A 25,073-nucleotide genomic window follows, 5' to 3' on the forward strand; every position below is an offset into this window, starting at 1 on the left:
ACATTTGCAGAAGACAATTCACCGAAAATGAACTGGAAATTTTGACGGATTGTCATCTCCCTCTTATCGAACATGAATTGCACACATATGTATACTGATTGAACAAAGATGTTCCTAAAGGTCGTCAATGCCATTTACCGCGTTTCGCCGGGCACCGTCCGCTAACAAACACGATGGTGTCTGCATGGCTTTGTCTTCCTCCTTCTCGTCCGTCCTTGTTTGAGTTTGAATTGAAACACAAAGCGAAAAAGTCGCCCTACATTACCATCAACCTTCTTTCTTTCTTTCTTCCACCCTTATGGAAGCGAACACAGAATCTATCGCGAAACCAGTCGCTACCGCCGCCGAACCTGCATCGGAAGCAACAGCAGCGGCTTCTGCATCCCCTTCATCCCCAGAGCAGGAGGAAAGCCGTAAAACCCGCCAAAAGCGTGAGGGTCGCAAGCGAGGCACCTACAAGAATTACACTGAATCACAGCTGCGAATCCTGATCAATTGCTACGTGAATGAAGGCCTCACTGTCACCGAGGCAGCGAAACGCTCAGGTACTGGTCGTCGCCGCTGTTTAGTCACCATGTCTGTGTGAAAGACTAAGACGCTCTTTGCTTTGCAGGCGTCAACAGGTCGACGGCAAGCCGAATTCTCGCCAAGCATGAACAGAGTCCTGATCACGAAATACCCAAACGTCGCAGACGTGGACGAGGAGCCACACCCGCGTTGCAACCTCAGCATACACAGTTTCTGATTCAATACCTCGACAAGCACGCTGATGTGACATTTACCCAATTGCTAGAAGACATGAGGAACAATTTCCCTGGCATTGAGACCTCCATTTCAAGTGTGCAGACGCATATCAAGAAACACTGCGCTCTCTCAGTCACCAGATCCGAGAGATATCCTGCCAACCGACGCGACACGGAAGAGATCAGACATCAACGCAAGAATATTGTGAGCGCGTGGCTGCAGACGTCCAGTTTCAGCTACCCAACAAACTGCGTGTTTATCGATGAGACGACTTTTACTTTCCAAGTGCGCCGCAGCTTTGTGCGGACCCAGCGCGGTCAGTCAGCGCGCATCAGACTCCCAGCAGAGCGCGGACGCAATCTCACGGTGTTTTCAGCAATTGCCGGTGCAGGCTTGATCGATTTATCAGTAAAAGTCCCTCCTGGCGAAACAAAGTGGGTGGATTTCATGGCATTTTTACACAACGTGATGGATGTCCTCGATCGTCAAGGCTACCAGGGCTGGTATCTTGTATTGGACCCTTCGCTTGTACCTCTTGGCCTCAGCATCGAGCAGGAAATCGTAGCCCGTGGCTACCAGTGCGTTCGCTTACCGACGCAGTCCCCGTTCCTAAACCCGGTGGAAGAATTCTTCTCCAAACTTCAGCTGTCGGTCCCAAGAAGACCTCTGGACGAAGGCGAGACGCTTGTTCAGCGGGTCGTCGAAGGCGCGAATCAAATTACCCAAAATGATATCAGAGGATGGATCAGACGCGCCATGGTCTACTTTAACCGATGCCTCAATGAAGAGCGAGACCTCTAACTGGCAGAATAAATCCACCCGCAACCTTTACTACCCGAGAAAACGCTGCTGCTATCTGAAATTTGCTATCTTTCATTTTCTTGCATAAATGATATATATAAACCGTTACCTGAGCTTTAAAAACGTTTGCTGTGTGCTTGTATTCGAAATTAAGCAGAAGAATGTGTCTATACTGGGATATCTGGACGGCTGCTGCTGTACCCATTCTGTCCCATCGGGTCTCCGGATCCTCGTATCGCATGGATGGACCACATGCGAGCAAGGGGAAAAACGTGGAGCCATAGTACTTTTGAAACTGTAACTACAGGGATATATGATGGCATAATTGTCCACAAAGCTTACTGTCGTACAGTGCATAGAATGCCTTAGAAAGCCTTTAACTACACATCTGCTTGCTTCTCAATCCGTCTGCTTTTGTATTCACGTTTGTTGCTACTCTATCGTTATTAAATTCAATGTCCTTTCCTCTGTGTCCTATGCAATTTAGTGGCCAAAAGATTATTTAACCGGAATATGTAGCAATATTGTTCCGTGGCCTTCTTCATTTTATCAAAGGGAAATTCGCGGGTATGCATTTAATTTACGTCATGTCATGTCTATATTGACGAAACGTGGTGGAGTTTACGCTGCATAAAGATAATGGACATTGCGAGAAAGTAAGAGGACATACGGCATCACATGTCGACACACCGCTAGTCCAGATAAAGTTTGGTATGCATGTGGAACAAATTTTTGCTACAACAGTAACGGTATATCACCCTTTGCGATTGCCGTCTTATACACCGCTGTGATGTATTGATAACATATAGTATCAACAAAGATGAGGTTATTGTTTGATATTTGCGCGCAGACAACATCGTCATCCCATGCAGCTGGGCGTTTCAAGCAGCGCAAGAGTGGTTTTGGAAAGTGCGGGTGGTGGTGGGTACCTGGCTGTTTCCATTCCCGTCCCTCCTCCTCCCTCCTCCCCTTTGACAACTCACTTAACTCACTCCACTCCACTCCACTCAGTCACTTTCTTGTTTTTCTCCACTTTCTTTTCGTTTCTATTTTAAGTCACACACTTTGCTTCTCTCTGTGCCTCTCTTTCTCTTTATTTCATGCAACCACCAGCCAGCGACGAACAAAAACCACTATCAGGTGCCTATCCGAATCTCAACGGTGGATTGCAAAGATGCTAACGACAAATGTCAAAAGATCATCTCGTATTTTTCATTCACGGCATAGGGCAGCAATACGAAGAGCATGGAAATATTACACACCACGGTAGTGTACTGTCCTGTGCCCAGTTGCTAAATTCTCGGAAAAACTGACCACTTTTGACATAGTTGACACGATCCAGAAGAACACGCAGGATATGCTAGCAACGTGCTACCCAGATCATCGGATACGTGTGACCTTTATCCCGATAGGTAAAATAAAAGGCTGCTATGTGAAGAGAGAGAGAGATGTGGAGGAGAGCTGAGCAAATTTGTGTGCGTGTGGTTTTTTTTAGAGTGGCACAGCGTCGTGCATAAAATCGTCGATGCCAAAATTGACCAGTCAACCATGAGCACCGTACCCAAGGTCCGCTTAGCAACAAACCAATGGCTTATGGACTGCATGTATTGTAAGCATGAACTTTTCTCGCGCAGCAAACAAAAGTTTGATGTTAACTATATTAGACTTTACTAAACCGCACGGACAATGTATCATTGACACCATTTGTGATCAATGCAACGGCGCTTATCAAGCACACGTAGAGGAGAACCCTGAATTCCAAGGTCATGTTCACATGATTGGATTCTCTCTGGGCGGTGTCGCTTGCTACGATATCTTGTCAATGCAGTGGTCCTTGGAGGAAGACGGCACACCGCCGTGGGAAAACGTCAAACCCGACCCTTACATCTGCGCAAAGCCAGATGTCAATATACCCAAACTCGCGTTTAAGGTTCAAAACCTTTTTACCTGCGGCAGTCCAATAGGTGAGTTTGTGGTGATGGGTTGCAAAACAAGCAGCAGCAGATGGTTAACGTTCTATCAAAGCTGCCTCGCTCATATTCCGTGGTCTCGATTATATGCATTTTCATCCACCAGCACGCACCCGTGTTTACAACATCTTCCATCCTTTTGATCCACTCGGCTACCGCCTCGAACCGATGGTCAACAGCAGCTACACGACCGTAAACCCTGTAAAAATAGCGCGTGCGCAGCGCAAACGCATCCTACCTGTAAATATACCCAAGATACCCAATCTCGGTATCCGCTCTTCGATTGCCGGTGCCGCTCCGCTCATCTTGAAAGCTCGACGATCATTTTGGCAGTACATGCTCACATCCTCCTCAGAAGTTACCCTCAGTAGTGGCAAGGAGGAAGGAGACCAATCACGGAAACAGGAGCAACAGCAGCAAGATACTGCAAAGAAGCAGCAGCAGCGCCACGTACACAAAAAACAAAAATCACGAGTTATTATCACGCAACAGCTGGAAGCCGTAACCATGCCGCCGTCGCCGGTCTTTGAAGAACGCCACTCAGACCCTTCATCATCGTCGTACGAGACAAACGAGGCATTGGAGGCCGCAGCGTCCGTCGAGCAGATCGCCGATCTTATGGAGCATGATGATGAAGAGAACGCGTCGATTTCATCGTCGTCAGAAGCGAGCAGTAACTTGGGGGACGATGAACAGGACGACAGCGATGGCACAACACCGCCAAGCGACAACGATGAGGACGACGACGACGACGACATGAAAACGATGCGGATACTCGGGCACGATGGCCGTGAATATCGCCGCATGGATTATACCCTTCAGGAGAACGTTATCGATGCCTACGCTTCCGAGTGGATTGTGGCATTCAAAAGCCATTTCCGGTACTGGGCAAATAGGTAATCTCATCCATATGAGATGGATTTCTGGGTCGATATTCACACAATGTTCGATGTTTACAGGGATTTGGCTTTACACATAGCACACTGCATCGCTGGCAAAGATCAATGAAAACATATACCGAGAATGCTATGTTGGGTTGTTTATAGATAAAAGCATTTATGATCCAATCTTTACACCTTTTTCTTTGCTACATCATTGAAAATATGAAAAGAGAAAAAGAAAGCATCCAGCTTTGTGATAAAGTAAACTGAAGCAGCAGTGCGGCGTAACTTGAACTAGTGGAAGAATGCAAAGCTGACCTTGCTAACGTATAGTTTTCGTCATTTTCATTTTTTTAGTAGTTTATCGGCGTCGCACAGCTAGAGTGTAAGGCTGTGGACACCAATGGTCTTACTATGATGGCAAGCCATCGCACAGAAGACCGGGCGGAAAAGATAAGAGTAACAACATGAGGAACAATGTTCCTCGTTGTAGTTGTTAAACTATAAAGAACAGATACTACACTTGATCTTAGCCAAAAGGCCTGAGAGGATGAGGAACAGCGAGGTACCCAGGATACGCCCCCTTTTATACCTTTCAGATTGTAGCGATGAAAACTTTCTATGGATAATAATCGATTAGCCTAAGCACCTTGGTTGGTAAAGCAAATCTATTACTGTGGTTTTTGATTGGGCACACCGAAGATGTAATTGGGTAAAGGACCATACTGGGCCCAAAGTGCAACTCTACGATTGTCCCAATACCTGAAACATTTACGAAAGATGTATTGCTCTCCACAGAAAATTCAAGAACAAATAGAAATGCACAGAAGCTAATTGCAAACTGATAATAGTCACCAGATATCATTGGCTCCTCATTCACCCACTCAACTACAACTATGCGGAGGTGGCTTCTGTTTCAACCGTTTCCCGTTCATGCTGCTACTGCGTCCCGCCGCTTTCAGCGCTCATCCACACAAACCATAATAATGATCACACTTTACCATTTCTCGATAGCACCGTTTCGAAAAATAGGAAAACTTGTTGCTCTTCTGTCTCTGTTCTTAAGCAATATGCACTGTCGGTTGAGTGTCTCCAATTCAACAGTTGACTCCATGTCCTTGTCACTCCACGATACCTTTGAAGCACCACTCCTTTCTCTTTAACCTCCCATTCTTCTATCCATTCCTAGTCGTTGGAAGGACGATGATGTGGGAAACGAGTGAAACATGGGGGTCAGGAACGAGTTTGTGTAACTGTTTTGTCAGCGTACACAGGGTCAACTCCATACGTTCCACCCTTAAAAAATTTACCAAAGATCCGGTTTGCCGTGGTATAAACAGGTCCCATCACCACCACCACCATCACCGTCGGGAACGAAAGTTCATGTACGTCTCTGCACATGCCGGAAGCAGACGATGGTGTAATGCAAATTATTAGAGTTACTCAGCTAGTCCAAACTAGAGCAGCTTGCTTTCGGGCAAACAAGGAAAGACAAGACTGACTTATTGCCCGATAAATGACGGAAAAGGCAATTAAGGATGGTGCAACGCCGAGGAAAGAATTTTCCCGCCAACCCCAAACCCGTCCCGCGGTTCAATATTTTAAATTTTTCCTTTAAGAAAATGCATCGTTTATTACTACTATCAACAAGAGAGGGAGAAAAATGCACTGTACAAGAGAAACAAGCATGGGCGGGAACCGGTTGTATGTGTGGGGAGAAACAAGTATATCGTAAAGTTGTGGGGGGACGGGTTAACGGTTTGAGTAATGAGATGATGCGATGTTTTTAATGCTTCTGCTGTTTCTTTTGCAACGCATCCTTGTGAGCAATCATAGCAATGATAGCAGCACCCAGGCCAGAGCCGTCACGAGCCAGCGCAAACTTGAACTTGGCCGCGGTTTCCGCATCGTACAATTCGCTGATAGCTTGTCGCATGTTGTTCTCATAGTTGGGGTAGAACTCGAACAGCGAGCCATCAATGGCAATCACTCCATTCTTGTCCAAGGCGCCGGTGTGGGACATGACGGCGCTCAAACCACAGGCTGAGAGACGAGCAGCACGGCGACCAACAAAGTTACTAATCTTCTTGACAATTTGACGGTCGGCAAGGGTTGTGGAGGGGATGTTGAGAGTGCTTTCAAGAATGTGCTTAGTTTCAGTAAGGTCAGGGGAATCATCGCACTCGATGGCAGACATGTAGGCGGTCTCGAAGCTCCATTGCTTGTTAAGTTCCTGGGAGGATTGGCCATTGAATAAGAGGTATCTGTCGATGAGCTGGAGCATGCAGTTGCGAGTAATTTCACCGAGGTACATGCCCGAGATCATCTTTTCGTATAATTGTTGTCCCACATTGATGGATTCGCGGTCGAGCTTGTTATCGTAGATGGTAAAAGGAAGCACGCGGCGTTCGCAGTCGAAGGCACCCCATTCCATGTTGATAACCATCTCATCCGTGGCAGCTGGGCCGTGCGACCACTTTTCAAGGTTGCTCATCTTTTCATAGTAACCTTAACGGGAGCATAAGTAAACTTGTAATGGAAGGATGCATGCGCATGTGTATATATACTTACTTGCGTTGGAGCCGGTGCCCATGATAACACCCATTGCAGTGGAAGGTTCGCTGTATGCATACGCCATCAAGGTACCAACAGTATCGTTCACGATCTATGACATAATAAGCAACAGTGTCAGATTGGGAATTAAAGTTCAGAAGAAAGGAAACTTGGACCCCGCACACAGAACGCGACCCGCCACCGGGAAGATACTGAATAAGCGGGAAAAGTCTGGTGGAAGGGGGGAAACTTACAGCGGCAATGTGGACAGGAATGTTCTTCTTACGGAAGGCATCCTGAAGCATAATTGTGACATCCTTGTTTACAGCACCGGGGCAGGAGAAACCCTTTGTCCACTGCTTGAGCACACCGCGGTTGATTTCGGTTTGCCAGACTGGGAATGAAAAGGTGAAGCCAAGCTGCAGCTCGCCGTCACTGTCCTCCAGGGACCCGTGTTCAGTAATAAATGTATCCACGCAGTCGGCAATGTAGTCACAGAGGTACCGGAATTCGCCTCTCTTGAGGTCCTCAGAGACAACAAACTTTTGTTGCTTGGCGCTGTATTTGCCGTTGCCCTCCAAACTGAACTCACACACGCGAAGGTTAGTGCCACCAAGATCAAGTGCCAAGTAGCGTCCTGTTTCCTCGCCCGTGGGACGGCCTGACACGAAACTGGGGATCATGGCAACTAGAGAGCAAGGTTGTCAGAAGACCGATAGTTTTGATATACGATTGAGTAGAAAGCTTACCAGTTGCGCCGTCGTTGCGAAGGCCCTTGCGGATTTCTTCTTGGAACTGCTTGACGATAGCCTCTAGTTGTTCCTTGCGTACGTCGAACTCTTCAGCGATGGCGTTGATCGCCTGATTCTGAGCCTCGGTGCCGTCGACCTTGTGAGCGCAGGACTTTGGTTTTGTGTAGTTGGGGTTGAGCCAGACAGTCATTGTTTGTGGAGTGGACAAGAAGAAAAAGAAAGAGAGAGAGAGAGAAAGGGAGAAAAAAAGAAGACGTGTAAGATAACAAGACAAGGCGGGGTTGAGCTTATATATGTATTTCTCTGCGACACACCAGACAGTGTGTGAGGTCAGTGACGACGGCGACGACGAACCTGGCCGGGGTCCCGCGGAGACAAACGAGGGCCGCCACATTTGCGGAGATGGATGTGAGTTGTGCTCACCGACCCATCCATTGTTTGCATCTCGATGCTCACTCACTTTTTACCGCCGAATACAATTTTTTCCGCACTTTCCGCCCCCCGCGAGTTTGATTTGATCACCATCTCTGTTTCTTCCGTCTCTCTACGTGCGTGCCTGTGTGGCCACATGCAGGATGCGCACCCCACAATCAACAACGTGCTGCTTGCCATTTCGAGAAACTGGGGATGATCTGTCTGTTGCCCGAACCCAAAAGATGTGGTCCCATCATGACTTCCTAAACGGGCACAACCGTGCTAAGCTTTTTCAGCAACAAGGAACATTATCCTGCAAGCTTCGATAACCGTCAACTCAGAAGTACACTTTATCCGTCACTGATCACTCTAGATAGCGTATGCTATTACACTGCGGAAACGGGTTCACTAATCTGAATTTGAACCATGTTTGGTCATCTTTATATATGTGAGCCACACCTCTCAAACCAAGTGACGCACATATATTGAGAGCGCTATACATAGCCAGTCAAATGCATAGACGAACGCAGCATGTGGGACTTATGTTTGACCAAATGTTTATTGCTTTAATATGGTTGAAGGTCATGGAAGCTTCACAGTGTTATCCTTTTGGAGGCATCTCTAAAGGGATCGGCACTCTGGACGCATCCAAGTCATGAGATTGTCTATAAACATGCGCCTCCAGCAGCTTTGAAGCAACGACCCCATCGCTGCCGCCACTTTGGAAGCTTTGCTGAGTATTTGCTACGCGTTGGCAAAGAGCAACCCATTCCAGGAACCATCGACTGGATAACGTTACAAACCCATTGGTGTCGCCTATTTGAATCTGTAGACGACATAATCTTTTCGGCTTTTCTTTGCGTTCCGTACAGGATCAACCTCCTAATATTGAAGACTTCATGCGTGAGGCGGTCAGCCATTCTCATCCCTCTGAACAAAGATGTGGTGGAGATCAACGAAAGAGCTACCGCTATCTTTCCGAGCCGGGAGCATACTTTTCTATCCACGAACGAAATTCTCACTGAGAGAGATCAGGAGACTTACTCTGTCGAATGTTCTAATTTATCCTTGCATGCAAAAATTTCGGCTCCAGGGGTTCCGCGTGGGATCTACTTCTTCCGCGTAATCCTTCCTTAAAAGCGTATCCGGGTCACTATTTTCCTTGCCTGGCTTGTACGTGATAGTTGGGGTTATACAACTCAAGTTCATTCATCCAGCGTACAAGACGGGGAGTAGGCTTGGACTGCGAGCGTAGATACTTGAGTGTATGATCGTCAGTGGACACCTCGTAAAAGCGGCCTTCCAGAAAGCATCGCCAAGTGCGTAACGCATCGAGTATTCCCAGGAGCTCCCTCTCTTGGGACAGTAGTTCCTTTCTGCCGAAGACAGCTTCCTTGATTCGTAAGCCAGAGGGTGCCATACGCTTTGATCATCCGCCGGCAGCAACACCGCACCGATTCCGATATCCGAAGCATCCGTTTCAACTCTGTAAGGCTCGGAAGTATCCGGAGCTTGGAGTAAGGCGACATTGACGAGCTTGCTCTTGATCATATCAAAGCTAGTCTGCCAAGCGTCGGTCCAATTGATCGGTCGTTTCTTGAGTCCGCCTGCTTTGGAGAGGTCCGTCAAAGGAGTCGCGATACTCACAATGAAATCCAGCTGTTGCGAAACTTCAGAAACCTTGTATTACTGCAAGTACATGGACAAACTTTGCTGCTGACCCATGCACAGTTAAAGAGGACGACGACTTGGCTAAATTTGAACCAGTGCTTAATTTTCTCCTCGAGGTGGGTTAGGAATATTACCGACCTGTCTGTGGTGAGCTCTGACACTTTTCTTAGCCACTTTAAGCAATCCTTTAAACCCAGACATTCATGCCGCGTTGAAAGGATTGTCAGGAAGAAGGCAGAATTGATCGACAAAACGGGGTCAAGACGCAGAGTCGTCGTGATCCATGCTAGAAGTGATAATCGAGAACTGGATAGATTCCGCAGAAGCAATATCTCGATGTCTACGAACATCTGTTAGTGCATGATGCATGATGGCAAGGAGGTTATCATTTCTCAAAATGAAATGTGGATGACGGAATGTCAATGGCTGGCCAGACATGAGCAGGACCACAGAAAGCGATTTTTTTGCTGCAATCCACCCCATTCTCAAAATCTTACTACGAGACACGAAAAGCTTAAAGCTACTGATGTGAATAATGAACATGGATATTCCATAGATATCTGTCTAACCGTTTCCTTTCTAGCGAATTTTTATTGATATGAAGAAGCCGGCAGCTAATGGTCGCATGATCGACTTGCTTGTAACGAATGACGATGGAGCTGAAATAAGCTCAAATGAGTGGAAGAAGCGTAACATTTCAGCAGCCCTGCTTTTCAAGCAACAAACCAAGAGTAGCAGCCTCATATACTTGCCATGAAGTGGAGAGGTTGATCGCGCATGTTACACAACCAAATATTTTTTACTCATCCTCCTCGCGTAGGATTTGATGGGTGCCTCTTTCCTGTTCGAAAGGTTGATGGTGTGTACGCAGCTACACACCAGCAAAAGCTGGTCATCCCAAAACATCCATAGCTAGTCAAAGACTTCAAGCAGACCCTGACTGGACTTTTGGCATGGAAGGTAAGTGTACCAACTCCCGTCATTTAGATTCAAATTCATATATGCTTTCTCTTGCATTACAGACCAATCTTTGGAATTGGCCACACGGATACGACTAGCGATGCATTCGGTGTGCAAGTCCTTCGGCACAAGGTTGTCCGAGGTAGGCACAACCTCGAGTTGTGCCCTTGTGTAAACCTCTTGGGTGTTTGTTAAATCCTGGTTTACTCGATAACGTTACATCTCACAAAAAACCTGGGCTTTATATCGTTTCTCACCGAGGAATCTGCAAGAGCGCCCTCATGGCCTTCTCCAGTATGCAAGGACGATAAACGCTATAAGGGGCGGAGCTTTTCGAATATTTGCAGTGGAAGTATTTCCAACCCTCCGGAAGAAGCATTACAGTGGAAATTTCATTCGCGGTAACTTTCAAGCTTCGCTAATTTCAAGATAGATCGGCAAACCGTATTTTTAACTTAAATCTTAACGGGGTAATAATACAAACTCTGTGATTCTGGTCTGCTTGGACCTCATACGCAGCCGAATGGAGTCACGTAATACGCAGCTGGGTCTCTACTTGTTCCATGCCTTCTTCATCGTGTAAGAAGTCGAGAACGGAATTGATAGCCTTGACTCTGTCGCTCATAGGCACTGGAGGTCGTTCCTCCTCCAATGATCATTTCCTTCGATTTCTGGCCGGCTATCAGAGCTTCAACGATCTGGTCCTCGCTGAGACTTTCATGAACCACCTGCCGTTCGTCCTGAGGATCAAAGTCTATTTCAGACTACTACTGCACAGCGTCAGCGCCGAAAATCTCCTTGGCATTTGCGATGGCTGTGCGGCATTCAGATATTTCTAAAGCTTCTGGAGAGTCTTCATCGTGGCTCGACTTGAAGAGTGTTGCCTTCCAACAATTTCTCACTGTCTCTACAGTCGCCGAATTCCGATCGGTTTGAATCCGACGCAACGCTATAAGCTGCGAGATTTTGAAATGCTGTCGTTGGAGTAGATCACTCTACCTTTTTGCCTCATAGTGATCTCCAGGTATGCACGCTCGTATTGCTGACTTCCGTGGTACGTATGTACCATGATCTAGGCGACAGACAGGTAACAATAATAGTTTGCCACCTGGTTGAGAAGCCTAAATTTAAGAGATGGCTGGATTCTCCGCAGTCAATATCTACATCGTCGTCCATACAAATCAACAGCGGAAGCCAGATATCCCCAATGGCCAACATAGTCTGCACATAGACTTGATAGTACGGATTTCACTCTCCTAATGGTACGTCAATGGAAGAATGTAGACGGACCCATGGTAAAGTATTGAACATAACATATTGATCCATCTTCTTTTACACTCAGATCGTAATCTAGAAACATGCTGGTATTGCATAACTCTTGAAGGCAAATGAATTGCATCTCTGACGCTCTTTCTTGTCCGTTTACGACGACGCGCAAAAGAGAATTGTCGGCTACTTCCATTCACAATGTACTCGACAGCAATTTTCCTGCAAAGTCCTTTCGTCGTTGCTGAGTTGCTAGAGATTTTGCCTCTAAACTACATGAAGATATTGTGAATTTGCGAATGAAGAATACAGTCAAAATATCAATGGTTTGATCTAGTCATTGCAAAATCTCGAGTTGGTGACTACATGCAAGGCGAAAATGTTTACCCTGAGCGATACACAAAGATGAAGCAGAGAGATCCCGTCAGGATGAGCTGTCGCGACTACAAGCCAATGAGATTTTTTGCAGTAATTTTATTGAATAACGCAGCAGCAGGAGTGTCAAAAATGTGTGTACCTTTTTGCATAACATGCTACTGTCAAGTCTATTGCTGCCTAGGGCCTCACCAGCGGCGGCGGCAGCAGCAGCACGCTCGCTGCAACGCCGTGTCCGGTTCATTCAGACTCTGGTCGAATTCAAGAATGCAAATGTGCATCGCTTTGGCCAAAACGAGCTTGCCATGCGCGACTTGACATTTTCCATTGACAGAAACCAGCGCCTGGTCATTGTCGGTCCCGTGAGTGCAGGCAAAACTACCCTGGCAGAGGCAAGTCCCGAGTTTATTATCTTGTTAGGTGAAAAAAAGGGGACCGTAGTAATAACCACCACAATGGCCACCACCTATATAGGCACTGGCCGGCAAGCATCTCATCCAGCCTCTGTCAGCTGCTCGCTGGCCCGTGGTGGATAACACTCGCTCGCCGTATATTTCTGACCACGTGCATCTTGTATCGTTCAAGGAAGACTCGAATCTCTTTTCGTACAGCAGCCATTATTACCAGGAACGTTTCAATTTCAGGTACCATCGCCTACCACATTTCTGGACTCCTTTTGCCTACTGACTCTTTATTGTTAGTGACCCCGACAATGATCTTACACTTGAGAGTTACTTGGCAGCCAGTCAGCAGTCATCACCTGAATCCATTGCTAAGGTTGCTGAGCAGCTGGATATCCGACATTTGCTGCACCTGTCGTTTGTGAAACTTTCAAATGGTCAGACGCGCAGAGCACGCATTGCCAGAGCGCTGCTGCGTGATCCATCGATGCTTATTCTGGATGAACCGCTAAGTATGTGGAAATGATTTCAAAAGTCGTTCACTATTGCTAAAGAAATACATTGAAAAAAATATAGTGGGTTTGGATGTACAGCATCGAGAGCGACTGCTGGATATTCTAGGCAACATGGCAACCCGCATTCCTGTCGTGCTGGTTCTTCGGCCACAGGATGAACTCCCTTCTTGGGCGACAGACGTGGTGTCACTCGAAAAGATGAAAATCGCGTGGCAAGGATCACCCGAGGAGTACCAGGTGCGTCGTGAACGTGAGCGGCAGCAAAAGGAGAAAAAGTCAGGCAAGCCGATTGTCAAAGAACATCCTCCCGGTGACCCGGTGGTGCAGCTGGAAAAGGTCAACGTCGTGTACAGCGGGCAGAAGATCCTCGACAATATCTCTTGGACCGTGCGCCAGGGAGAGCGCTGGGCGCTTCTGGGACCGAACGGTAAGGAAACATCGGAAGGGCTGTGTCTTGCTTCCCGCCTCTTACCAGCAGTTATTCCGCTAATCATCAACTCGGCCATCTGCAGGTTCAGGAAAGACAACCTTGCTGTCGTTCTTGACCGGTGACCATCCCCAAGCATATGCCAACGAACTCTACCTCTTTGGTCGCCGCCGCGGCACCGGCGAGTCGATCTGGGACATTAAGGAAAAAGTCGGCCTCGTCAGCCCCGAGGTCCACTTGTATTTTAACCAAGCCCTGACGGGACTCGAAGCGGTAGGAACAGGATTCTTTGACGTTGTCGTACCAAGGAAACTGTCTGATACCCAGGTGGAAACGGTCAACCGCATGTTCAAAGAGTTCGGAATGGAGTCTTTTGCCTCAAGACGCCTTCGAGATATGTCGACTGGTGAGCAGCGGATGGTACTCCTGATTCGATCACTGGTATGGTCAGAGTAAGCGAAAAGAGAAAGATTTAAATTTATTGATTATATCTTACTATTCAGGTTAAAATGCCTCAATTGATCATTTGGGACGAACCTTTCCAAGGCCTTGATGCTGATATGATCGAAAAGGTCAACGATTGGTTAGAATGTCACATGCGTCCGGACCAGTCTTTGATCCTGGTAACGCACCACGAAGAGGAAATCCCACGAGCTGTTACAAAGAGGTTCAAATTGGGCCCTGGTGGAGTTGATGCAAATTGAAATAAAGAAAACAAAGACAACCACAAGATAAATCTTAGAAAGTAATAAAAAGAAGAAGAAGAAGGATTACAACAACTATATGCTACTAGAACTACTTGGTATTTACAGTTTGTGTCCACTCGGCATGCCACTCTTTGAGTCGTTCCAAGACGATAAAAGTGACGATCGTGTGTGGACCCAGTCTAACAAAGGCCGGTACCCAGCCTTTGAAAAGTGAAGCAAATCCTTCCGTCTCTACCATATGCAGGACGATCTGGACTGGATGTTTCCGTCGGATCATGTGAGCACTCATAATTCTTGTTTTTATCACGTCTAACGGGGAACACACTGTGGTTGCGACGAGCGCCTAGAGTGTATAATATGAGTTTGTGATAAAAAAAAGAAAAGGAAATCGATTGATAAATCAACTTACAGCAAGCACGCTCGACGCAAAGTGTGTCATGAGTCCGTCGTGGCATTGGAATCCTCCGACGAACATGTCTTTAAACACATCGTAGCTCGTCATCTGAGAGACAGTCATCAAGACCGCTCGGTTGGTACTGTATTCTAATCCTCTAAGTAACACTTGGGGTCCTTCTTCGCGACATATCCGAAACATGCCATCAATGGCATTCTTGTAGTTGCGTCGCAGTTCGGGAGGAAGCTGTCCATCATTTTGCATCCGCACGTTTACAACATCGCTTGGGTTTCCAAAGGCTCCACCTAGGATACCCGCAGCAGTGGAACTGAACAGCAACTGTCCAAATGTAGGTTCTAAATGCGGATATACATCAGCGCTGGGGTTGAGCAGACCGGGCATCCCCTTCTTGTCCTCTTACTCAAGTCACCGGCAACGGCGTATTTGAACTTGTCGTACAATCCAAAGCGGATTGTCGAGTAGGTGCCTTGTCGCAGCAAACTCGCCGATAGTCCGCTGTACAACGCACGGACACCTTCTGTGCGTGAAATAGTCCACATTGTCTTGAACATGCGTGTGGGTCGGAACCGATTCCATTCCGATATTGGTTTGCTGCGGATCGTTTGCAATCGTACTTTGATTAGATCGAATGGATGCGATACAACGGTGGCGATGCAGGATGCAGCGCCTCCAAACCAAAAAGGGGGTGGCCGGCTGTGATGTGCGTTCGTGGCGTTGGCGGTGGTGGTGGGTATTCTGGCTGGAGGACGGGCTGACATCAATCAAGCCCTCAGCGGGGGAGGAGGGAATACGACGAGTGGATAAAAAAAAGATGGGTGGGGATTGAACAGTCCAATCGTGTGTGCGGGGTGGTGGGGCAGAAGGATGTTCCAACAAACAATGCGTCAAAAATGGGAATAAAAATGCTGATACGAGAAGGGTCACTTGACGGTACTACTTTATTATCGGTAACTGATTAATAAATAATACGAGTTATACATATTTACATTCTTGGGTTCTTTTTGAAAGATGGAAAAAAAAGATGAAATTGCAAAAAAATAAACTAGGCTGCACTGAGGAATTGCTCTCGAACAAGGTCGGCGTAGACGCAATAGTTCAAAGTGTGATCCTTTCTCAACAACCCTGCCGCCCTTGATAACCACAATGACGTCTGCATTTTGGATAGTCGACAATCGATGCGCAATTGTGATCGTTGTTCGGCCTCCTCGGCTGATAATGTTATCCAACGCTTGTTGCACTAATTTCTCAGACTCGCTATCCAGCGCAGATGTTGCCTCGTCAAGGAGTAGAATTCGAGGCAGGCGTATAAGAGCACGCGCGATAGCGATGCGCTGCTTCTGAGCACCAGGGAGCTGTGACCCTTTTGCGCCGACTCGTGTGTTGTAACCATCATGCAGGCTGGCGATAAAGTTGTGAATGTTGGCAGCGCGGTAGACTTGCTCGAGTTCTTGCTGAGTGACCTCCTTGCTTTCCTGCAAACCAAAGCGGATATATTCACCGATGGTCACATCAAACAAGACAGGCTCTTGGCCAACCAGTGCCATGTGGCTCCGCAAGTTATGCAAAGAGAATCCCTTGACATTTTGGTTATCGAGACGCACTGCACCCGAAAGCGGATCGTACCATCGTTGGAGCATGCCGATACAGGTCGACTTGCCACATCCGGATGGTCCCACGAGTGCAATAGTTTGTCCGCTGTGTCCGTGCAGGTTGAACCCGCCCTTGAATACAAGAAGATCCGGTCTTGCAGGGTATCTGAACGCAATGTTTCCAAACGAAACGTTCCGGATATCCTGGACGACTCGATTTCGTAGCCTTCCAGGTCAGGATCGATAGCTGTCTTGCGCTCAAGGACACCAAATATTGTGATTGCAGACACCTTGGCTCGCATAACAGTGGATACAAACGTGCTGGCTTGACCGGCGCTTTGGAGTGTTATGAGCACGCACATGAGACAAATGAACAACGCTTGAAATTCCATACCTTGGCCGATAAAGTTGGTGCCTGTATAGAATGACACGCCTCCAGCGTACAGCGCGATGCTCTGCATAACCGCAAACGAAATCGATGACAGGTACGCCTTGCGCTTGGCGAGCCGGTGCGGACGCTCCATTGCCTTTGCATACCTGTCTCCAAAATAGCTTTGCTTCCCTAGCGCGGCCACCGTCCTGATTTCTTTGATTGCTTCGCTTGCAACTTGTCCGCAGTCTTTGTTTGCTTGCACTGTCTTGTCCTGAAAGCCCTGTTGGAGCTTCGATTCATAATAGCTGGCGCCCAAGACAAATGGAGACCACACAAGTACAATAAATGTCATTTTCCAGCTGTATGCAAACGATACAATCATGCCTGAACTCATCCACTTGTCAGTATAACTAATGGTACGTGTAGAGATATAGATAACCTACCAATAAGCACTGTCGCGATAATCTGGAGCACATTGGACAACGTCTTTGTTACCAACTCATGCACGTTCATGGAATCAACAGCCAGCCGAGAAGTCAAGGCACCGAGGTTGTTTTCTTCAAATCAAAGTATCCAATCTCCTGCTTCAAAAAGGCACGGAAGAGGGCTGCGCGGAATCGATATGAAAAGCGTTCTCCAGCAATTTCAACCGAGGTCGTCATCAAAAAAGTTGCCGATAAATGCCCCGAGACCGATAACAAAGTACATGGCAACCCACGTGTTCGCTGAACGCTCACCATCGATGAGAGGTTGTTGCGCTGCTGCTGCCTATTGGTTGCCCTCGGAAGTAAGCACCACAGCAACGAGGACAGTGATGACACTGCGCACGGCAATGTATGTCAGACAAGGCTTGACTGCTCCCACAATCAATGCGCTGATGCATTCTTGAGCTAGCAGACTCTGTTCAGACCGGAACTGATGCGTTATCTCTCGAAGAGGTGCCTTTTGCCGCCGTTTCTTCTTGATCTTGGCCTTGCCCCGGAGTCGCTTGAGTTCATAGGCGTCGGTTGATACCCTACCGCCGGCGGTGGCGCTACTACTCCTGCGTCTTGCATCTCTGAGCACCGGCTGATAGTTGTAGGGTTCGTCATTGATGGCTGCTTCTTCTGGTTTTTGATATAGTTGTCCATATCCAGCAGGCTGGACTTGCGCCGTATGCAGAGGATGCGGTGGTGGATATGGCTGATGATTTTGCGACGTTGTAGCAATCTCGTGTTTTCGGACCAGTTCGGCGTACGCACCGTTGCGCGCCAATAGTTCATGGTGGATGCCTTGCTCAACTAAAACGCCCTTTTGCATCACAACGATCTTGTCAGCGTTCCGGACAGTGGAAAGACGATGGGCAATGACAATGGTGGTTCTGCTTCTCGATGCTGCTTCGAGGGCACGTTGGGAACCAAGCGTTCAGATTGAGTATCCAGGGCAGATGTAGCCTATATATCAATTCGATTAGAATAAAGGTCAATCTGATCAGTATATCGTTATTACCTCATCAAGCAAAAGAATGGGTGGATTCTTGAGAATAGCTCGTGCAATAGCAATTCGCTGTTTCTGACCACCAGAAAGCATTCCTCTTCCTTCGCCAATTACGGTGTCATATCCCTGAGGAAGTCGAGAGATGAACGTGTGGCAGTTGGCTATCTGGCAAGCTGAGACGATTTCCTGTTGAGTTGCTGGTCTGTTTAGTCCCATCAATAAATTCTGCCGTATAGTCATGTTGAACAAGACTGGTTCCTGACCAACAACACCGATCTGCTCGCGGAGCCATCGTAGGTTGAGCTGTTGAGCATTTGTACCATCTAACAAAATCTGGCCATAGATAGGATCGTAGAACCGCTGCAAAAGTTGGATGATGGTCGATTTTCCGGAGCATGATGCACCCACAAACGCAACCGTGGTGTCAGCACGAATATCCAAGCTGAAATTGTTGAGAATAGGCACATCGGGTTGAAGGGTACCTGAATCCAATATCGCAAAACTGGATGCTGCTGTGTACTCTCTGGGGCACGATACCTTGGTTGGAGTCTGGATCAATGGGAGGCACGCGATCGATGACTTGGAACACCTTGTATGCAGCTACGCGAGCTGCTGACATGTGCTTGTAGTGTGTTGGCAATTCCAGGAGAGTGATAGCACCGAGCATGACGATACAGAAGTCAACCACGAGGCCGAACGACTCGTAAGTCTGGTTAGCATAGTAGAGCGCACGACTAAAGACGCAGCAGAGCGTGAAGAAGAAGTCACCTGAGCCGAGGCCTTGGAAAATAGCACGACGTATACCAAACTGGCAAGCGACAATGAGTTTGTTCTCGTAAAGCCTTGCAAACCTTCCTTAAGCGAGAATGCATACACTGTGTGGATTCCAGAGAATACTTGCTCGGCGAGACCTCTTGCGCTTGCAGAAGCATCCTGAGCCGCTGCGGTGTTCTTGGTGGTCCAGCGTCCAACACCCAGCAAAACAGCACCTAGGATCGGTAACGTCGCCAGTACTACCAGAGATACTTTTGGGGTGAAGAACGGACTTAGGAAGAATCCGAAAAACGACGCGGAAACAATTCGAACGTGGTTGCCGTAGTGTTCTGAGATACCATCCTGGATCGCTTCAGTGTCTGCTACGAGCTGCGCTGTCAATGATTCTTGCTCAGCCTGGTCTAACCACGCCATGTCGTGTCGCAAAATAGCATGTACGTAGAGCTGTATTATCCTCCGAGTCTGTCGTTCATCAATGTACATCCAGAGAAAATTGTGCAAGTAGCTGAGAACCTGGACGGCGCTGCCCTGAGCGATGAAAATGATCACCATGAGTTTGGTCGATTCTGTAAGTGATTTGCCATTGCTCAAGGCATCAACCACTGTGAACATTGACATGCCGTAGGCGATAATTGATCCGGGTTGCAAAAGGCCGAGGATGATGGAACAAATGTATGCGAGTGCGATCAGGAGTTTTTCCTTCGTTGTGGAAAACCGAAACAATCTGCAAAGAGACACTTTGCCATCTTGTGATCGGCATAGGCAAGAGAAGCAACAACAGCAGCCTCGATTTTTCTTCTTTTTGCGAATAGAGTTATTATTGATGTTGCGTTGTTGGTTATGAACGTATTGAGCCGTTGGTGCGTATTGTTGGCCGCTTCCGTGGACTCCCAGTGCTGCTGTTGAGCCTACATGTATATCGAGGACGTTGTGTAGTCCCGAGAATTAATTAAAGCCATCAATGAGCTTCAATAACGGCGAGATGGATTTTCCGCCGCTATTTTAAACATTGGTAGGTCGACATTGGCACCTTGGCATGTGTGAAAGCTCACAGCATTGCTGTAACAACAATACAACATTAATAATCATGCTGGTTAAGCTAATTGTACTTTTGAGCGACGTGTAAATTATCCATTCCATGATGGAGCTGCTGTGCGAAGCACATCATCTGATAAGTGTCACGTCCAATCTGTTTGTATATATGTTGATCTGGTGTGAACCTGGTAGGTAAAGGTAGAAAAGTGGGGATACCACAATCGGCTTTGGGGAAGGATTAGAATTTGGGCATCCAGATCATTGTGCTACAGGCGATGATAATCCTACTGGCGATCATATGATACTATATTTATTACGTCCGCGAGTGCTACGCCGTTCCTGTACATAATGGTATATAACATGCCTTGTAGTCGAATAATAAACTTGTTCGCCATTGAGCTTTGCTGATCCCGCGTTTCTTCTGAAACTGTTTGCGATAGAAAGCACCATCTCACGGTGGAATCTCGCGTAATTCTTATGCACGTATATCTCCATCAAGCTCAACCTCAGCGCGGTTACTTTCTCTAATATGTTAGATTGATAGCTTCCAGTTCGAGAATTAACTCCAAAGGCTATTGAGCTGCAATGCATTGGTTTAATCGGAAAACACAATTCAATAAACGCATCCTAAAAGGTGCCACTGTCCTTGATTCACGACAACGTAGCTAAATAGAACCGCAGATATTCGTGTCTCTGTGTTGCATGTGGGCATCTCCGACAAAACGCAGACGACTGGAGTAGCCATGGTTGCGTATATGTGTAGATGCCTACGTTTCAAGTGCGATATCCATAGTTCTCACATCGACGCAGACGCTGCAAGAGAGGCCAATGGAATAAATCCCGCGTGGTGCAGGGAGTATCGGCTCCGTCATTTCCGAATGGAAGAAGCGAACTGGATGGAACGCGTCGCAACAGCCTCTCAACCAGCAACACAGAGAGAGCAGGGCGTAGGGTCTAATTGAAATTTGTATCGTGAGAGTTTGGAGTCTATCAAATTAATAATACGATGGAAAGCTAGATATTGTACTGCATATGGCTACGCGAACATTCCATTGAAATGCCATTTCTAGCAGCGCTGGGGAATCTCAGACGATCGGTCATTCCACACTTGCTCAGGGCGCATATGTATTTTGACGCAATGACACGCCACCTTGTTTTACAAACGATGAAAAACAATAGTTGTGGACCTCCTTATTCTGATGAGTCGAGTTTATTAGATTAAGATGGGAATATTGAAAGCTCAGGTCAATCGTAGATTTAAGCCTCGGTGAGGTCAAGGGAGTCGGCAAGGTCCGTGGTGTGGGTGCTGATAGTGTGGCCATTGCAGTAGATGTTGACGGTGCCATCGGAGGTGCCCTTGTAGCAGTACGAGGAAGGAGTCTGACCAGAGTAGTTCTCGTGGACAAAACTATTAAAGAAAGAACCAGTCAGCATCAAGCCTTATACTTGTTCGATCAACGACTACTTACGTGGAGCACTTGGATTCCCAAGTAGAACAGAAAGCATCGACAGTAGTGTCAGCGGGGAGCTTGTAGGTCAATCGGTAGTCGGCAGCTTGAGCACCAAGAGCAAAAGCGACGGTAGCGACGGTAGCAAGGGTGAAACGCATTTTGAGAATTGTTATTTTGTTCTGTGTATGATGGTGCTGCGCTTCAAAACATTGGCACTTTTATACGTTACGATGGTGGATTGAACAGGTCCGACCACTCCGCGCACCTTGCCGCCAGTAGTGCTAATGATAGCACGCCGTGAGTGCCTTGTGTCTCTGGATCACGAGTCACCACTTCATAAATGTAAGTAACGTTAACGTTTGCTGCCATATGCCCCGCTGACAGGGTGAGTGTATGTGCAACATGATCGATTGCAAAAAGGAGGAAAGATTCTGAGATCCTACTTGTAAAAGACTGTTGGTCTACGATGCTTTTCTTGAGAGCAAGAGTAGCAATCCAGTCTCTATCCTTTTTGCAAGGCGTCACAGCCACTAATTATCCTTAGGCTGCATTATTTTACTATATTTATGCATTTCGCCTGATTAAGCAATGGCAATGTGTCAGCAATGTTTACCCGGAGGGAGTTCGTGCCCTGTTTGCCCCTTTCTGTGACGCATGAGCTTGGGCCGGGGGAAGCCTGCGTGTGCTAAGCAGCGGCGATGTTGCCTCAGCCTCACAAGATTCGTAAAAATAGCAAGAAGGTTCTAGTGGGTTAAAGTTTGACGGCTCGGCAAAGATTATCAAGCGTGAGCGATTTCGCTGGAAAGATATGCCACTGAAGACGTCCTGCTTGGAAATTGGGTATCTGCTCGATTGTCTCGACAATTCTTTTTGTATAAAGTGCTGTGACTAGTGATATCCCAGTGCACTGCAATCTTTTCTTTGAAACGAGTTGATGACATTTATTCATTTGGTAACTGGCCTTGAACCATGTAGTAGTTCCCGCTTTTGCGCTGTGCTTTCTCCAGCAATGCTCGTCCTTCTACCTCATCGGTGCTTTTTTCATCCTTACGCAACTTTAATCCCATATTCTCAGGCCATATTTGTATTAACGGTTCCACATTTTCCATTTCCACATCCTGCAAGTGTGCGAGGAACTGAGACATTTGATCGAGGTCACGTCGTAAGCTTTGTTGTTCTTGCTCTGTCTCTGGAGGTTGGAGCTGCGCTAACTGAAATAGGCGTTGTAGCTGTTCATCGCTTATCCTTGTCACCGTCGCGTTCCGTGCTGGTTCTAGCAAGGACGTGACAGACCATGTAGGTTCAACCGGCTATTCCATTGGATACATAATTTTTAATACGTGTGAATATGGTGTCGACTAGCGAAGAAATTGCGTACCAATGCATCGTCGTCCGTTTCCACTGATTTGCTACGATTCAAAGCTGCAATGAGTCAGTACAATTTGTGAATTTCAGTAAACTTCGAGAGACAGCGAGGTACCACGTACCAGTTTGCGAAAACAGTCGCTTTTGTGGTTGTAAAGGTAAACACCGGCACGGACGTCCAAGAAACATTGGGTGGAAGGGAATTCAACGGGGAAGGCCAAATTTTAGAAAATGCAGAAATACGCCAATTTTTCTTGGATTTGGATATTTTATTTTGATTACATTTTTACTGAATATCTTTCATGGAATCAAGTGCTTTTAGCAATCCCTTCTTTCTTTGAGCAGCTTCTTTTTCTTCGACTTTCTTTCTATTTTCCTTTCTCTGTTTTCTCTTGAGTTTTCTCTTCTTTGCATTGTCAAGCCATTTCTCGAGGTTACGGGGCAGATATTTCAGTTCGTTCTTGCCTTCCTTGCCACGCGGTTTGGCTTTGATGCGACCCGTGCGCAGCTTGACTTCGATGCGCTTTATCCGTCGACGCTTGATACGCTCTAACCGTTCATCCTCTGTCCATTGCCACACAATTTCCGCCACTGCTTCCGCGGTGGGCTCCTTTCCATCTCGCTTCAGCTGGATAATCGCCATCCTCCTTTTCTCATCCAACTTTGCCGCTAACTGTGACTCGCGTTCTTCTTTGCGGGTCTGATTCGATAGTTTTTGCAATTTGGCAAACTGGTGACCACGATGTTAAAAACCTGATTAATATTCCAATTCTGGTTTTCTTTCATTCTTACTTTTAAGATATCTTCCCGAGTTCTGTTCTTTCCCCGAGTTTTGATTATAGGCATCTCGAATGGCTTGTCTGGATCTTCTTGTTCTTCTTTGGTATTTTGCTGCTTTTTCTCTGGAACAGGAGGCAGACCCTTTGCAATTCTGCTCTTTTGTTTCTTGAGCTTGTTTAATCGACGAGCATGATGCTATTGTACATCTCGCGTTAGCAATCAATCGATATATCGTAATTCCAATAATTGTGCACTTACTCCACTGGCAAGATGAGTCGCCACTTGCTTGGCAGTCTCCATCTTCTTTGCCGGGCACAATTTGCACAGGAATATCTCTTTGTCGTCTTGCGTTTCCACGTAGATAGGGTTATCGTTTTCATCAAAGGTATAGGGAAGTTGCTCATCGTAGCCTTCTTTTTCCGCGTTCTTATCCTTTTCCGCCTTTGCCGAATTGTCGTCGTCCTTTTCACCGTCATCGTCGCTCGAATCTGAATGCTCTTCATCGGCGTTGCTGCCGTACATCTTTATCATAGCTTTATCGTCGTATCCCCAACGTGTAGTGTCCTCTTCACTGCTGTCTTGTGATGTCTCCTGCTTTTTAATGTCATGTTCGCTGCTGCCATTGTCGACGGATGATGTCTGGGTATCTTTTGCCTCGTCTCGTACGTCGCTGTTATCTTTCACTACAGACTCCTTTTCATCAGCCTTCTTTTTAGACTTTTTCTTTTTCGACTCCTTGTCGTCACTGTCGCCTGCTTTTGCCTTCTTTTTGGATCGCTTCTTCTCTGACGTATCGACTGCTGCTTCTGCTTGCGGTGTTGTTGTTGTTGTTGTTGTTGTTGTTGTTGCCTGGATCTCATCATTGTCTGCATTGTCTTTTGACTCGCCATCCTTTGATCGTTTCCTCTTCTTTCCAACTACGGCATCGGTCGAAACTTCATTGTCGGCATTCTTCTGATCGTCGTGCTGCTTTGGGTGTTCCTTTTTGAACGAACTTCTCTTACTCTTCTTGTCATCCTTTTTGCTCTTCTTTTCTTTTTTTACGGTGGCGGACTCGACCTTGTCAAGTTCTTCTTTTTCCTTTGGCTGCTCTTTCTTTGCTGCACTTTTCGCCATATGCCCGTGTAAAAAAGGGAAGAAACTTCTTGCATGAGCCGGCCGAATACAGGCACCAGTTCAAGTCACAGGTGGCTTCCCAATCCGCCACCCCCCAGATCTGAACTGCCACACCCCCCAATCGACCATCAAACCCAAACCCAGTTGGTCTGTTTGGCACATCACGGACATTTGGATGCACAGCACAGCTTTTGGTCCGTGCGTAGCAGCGCAAGTCTGTTGATGACTCAGATACTCAAACTACTTTGAGGAGAAAGAGCAA

At 47.0% G+C, this 25,073-nt stretch overlaps 12 protein-coding genes across 12 annotated transcripts; 5 read left to right on the forward strand and 7 right to left on the reverse strand.

Annotated features, from left to right (window-relative positions):
- Window positions 1-298: 298 nt before the first annotated feature.
- On the forward strand, window positions 299-1,545 carry VTP01DRAFT_2228 (uncharacterized protein; the record flags this gene model as incomplete). Its single annotated transcript, XM_069380666.1, has 2 exons — window positions 299-545; window positions 614-1,545. 2 exons carry the CDS (start codon window positions 299-301, stop codon window positions 1,543-1,545), a joined length of 1,179 nt encoding a protein of 392 aa, XP_069237731.1.
- Window positions 1,546-2,645: 1,100 nt separating this feature from the next.
- Window positions 2,646-4,523, forward strand: VTP01DRAFT_2229 (uncharacterized protein; the record flags this gene model as incomplete). The annotated part of the gene is made up of 7 exons (XM_069380667.1): window positions 2,646-2,685; window positions 2,743-2,811; window positions 2,874-2,957; window positions 3,041-3,154; window positions 3,210-3,509; window positions 3,571-4,411; window positions 4,475-4,523. The coding sequence occupies 7 exons, from the start codon at window positions 2,646-2,648 to the stop codon at window positions 4,521-4,523; spliced, it is 1,497 nt and encodes a 498-aa protein (XP_069237732.1).
- A 1,659-nt stretch (window positions 4,524-6,182) lies between these two features.
- Window positions 6,183-7,891, reverse strand: VTP01DRAFT_2230 (uncharacterized protein; the record flags this gene model as incomplete). Its single annotated transcript, XM_069380669.1, has 4 exons — window positions 6,183-6,904; window positions 6,968-7,061; window positions 7,204-7,637; window positions 7,699-7,891. 4 exons carry the CDS (start codon window positions 7,889-7,891, stop codon window positions 6,183-6,185), a joined length of 1,443 nt encoding a protein of 480 aa, XP_069237733.1.
- An 825-nt stretch (window positions 7,892-8,716) lies between these two features.
- On the reverse strand, window positions 8,717-10,136 carry VTP01DRAFT_2231 (uncharacterized protein; the record flags this gene model as incomplete). Its single annotated transcript, XM_069380670.1, has 6 exons — window positions 8,717-8,931; window positions 9,160-9,172; window positions 9,229-9,281; window positions 9,375-9,774; window positions 9,825-9,867; window positions 9,925-10,136. The coding sequence occupies 6 exons, from the start codon at window positions 10,134-10,136 to the stop codon at window positions 8,717-8,719; spliced, it is 936 nt and encodes a 311-aa protein (XP_069237734.1).
- Window positions 10,137-10,146: 10 nt separating this feature from the next.
- On the forward strand, window positions 10,147-10,921 carry VTP01DRAFT_2232 (uncharacterized protein; the record flags this gene model as incomplete). Its single annotated transcript, XM_069380671.1, has 6 exons — window positions 10,147-10,314; window positions 10,370-10,426; window positions 10,522-10,552; window positions 10,607-10,645; window positions 10,699-10,746; window positions 10,809-10,921. 6 exons carry the CDS (start codon window positions 10,147-10,149, stop codon window positions 10,919-10,921), a joined length of 456 nt encoding a protein of 151 aa, XP_069237735.1.
- Window positions 10,922-11,309: 388 nt separating this feature from the next.
- VTP01DRAFT_2233 (uncharacterized protein) lies at window positions 11,310-11,585 on the forward strand (the record flags this gene model as incomplete). Its single annotated transcript, XM_069380672.1, has 1 exon — window positions 11,310-11,585. One exon carries the CDS (start codon window positions 11,310-11,312, stop codon window positions 11,583-11,585), a length of 276 nt encoding a protein of 91 aa, XP_069237736.1.
- Window positions 11,586-12,542: 957 nt separating this feature from the next.
- VTP01DRAFT_2234 (uncharacterized protein) lies at window positions 12,543-14,434 on the forward strand (the record flags this gene model as incomplete). Its single annotated transcript, XM_069380673.1, has 6 exons — window positions 12,543-12,779; window positions 12,862-13,031; window positions 13,089-13,300; window positions 13,365-13,730; window positions 13,816-14,171; window positions 14,234-14,434. The coding sequence occupies 6 exons, from the start codon at window positions 12,543-12,545 to the stop codon at window positions 14,432-14,434; spliced, it is 1,542 nt and encodes a 513-aa protein (XP_069237737.1).
- A 91-nt stretch (window positions 14,435-14,525) lies between these two features.
- On the reverse strand, window positions 14,526-17,327 carry VTP01DRAFT_2235 (uncharacterized protein; the record flags this gene model as incomplete). The annotated part of the gene is made up of 6 exons (XM_069380674.1): window positions 14,526-14,780; window positions 14,847-15,187; window positions 15,253-15,603; window positions 15,925-16,607; window positions 16,652-17,198; window positions 17,258-17,327. 6 exons carry the CDS (start codon window positions 17,325-17,327, stop codon window positions 14,526-14,528), a joined length of 2,247 nt encoding a protein of 748 aa, XP_069237738.1.
- A 255-nt stretch (window positions 17,328-17,582) lies between these two features.
- VTP01DRAFT_2236 (uncharacterized protein) lies at window positions 17,583-19,676 on the reverse strand (the record flags this gene model as incomplete). The annotated part of the gene is made up of 5 exons (XM_069380675.1): window positions 17,583-18,104; window positions 18,152-18,247; window positions 18,303-18,772; window positions 18,828-18,999; window positions 19,059-19,676. The coding sequence occupies 5 exons, from the start codon at window positions 19,674-19,676 to the stop codon at window positions 17,583-17,585; spliced, it is 1,878 nt and encodes a 625-aa protein (XP_069237739.1).
- A 1,680-nt stretch (window positions 19,677-21,356) lies between these two features.
- Window positions 21,357-21,708, reverse strand: VTP01DRAFT_2237 (uncharacterized protein; the record flags this gene model as incomplete). The annotated part of the gene is made up of 2 exons (XM_069380676.1): window positions 21,357-21,507; window positions 21,569-21,708. The coding sequence occupies 2 exons, from the start codon at window positions 21,706-21,708 to the stop codon at window positions 21,357-21,359; spliced, it is 291 nt and encodes a 96-aa protein (XP_069237740.1).
- A 783-nt stretch (window positions 21,709-22,491) lies between these two features.
- On the reverse strand, window positions 22,492-23,104 carry VTP01DRAFT_2238 (uncharacterized protein; the record flags this gene model as incomplete). Its single annotated transcript, XM_069380677.1, has 3 exons — window positions 22,492-22,860; window positions 22,929-22,972; window positions 23,038-23,104. 3 exons carry the CDS (start codon window positions 23,102-23,104, stop codon window positions 22,492-22,494), a joined length of 480 nt encoding a protein of 159 aa, XP_069237741.1.
- A 97-nt stretch (window positions 23,105-23,201) lies between these two features.
- On the reverse strand, window positions 23,202-24,811 carry VTP01DRAFT_2239 (uncharacterized protein; the record flags this gene model as incomplete). Its single annotated transcript, XM_069380678.1, has 3 exons — window positions 23,202-23,645; window positions 23,708-23,890; window positions 23,954-24,811. The coding sequence occupies 3 exons, from the start codon at window positions 24,809-24,811 to the stop codon at window positions 23,202-23,204; spliced, it is 1,485 nt and encodes a 494-aa protein (XP_069237742.1).
- Between the last annotated feature and the right edge of the window lie 262 nt (window positions 24,812-25,073).

Source organism: Rhizomucor pusillus, assembly GCF_041956525.1.
Source record: "Rhizomucor pusillus strain CBS 183.67 unplaced genomic scaffold VTP01scaffold_12, whole genome shotgun sequence".
Classification (NCBI taxonomy): Eukaryota; Fungi; Mucoromycota; class Mucoromycetes; order Mucorales; family Lichtheimiaceae; genus Rhizomucor; species Rhizomucor pusillus.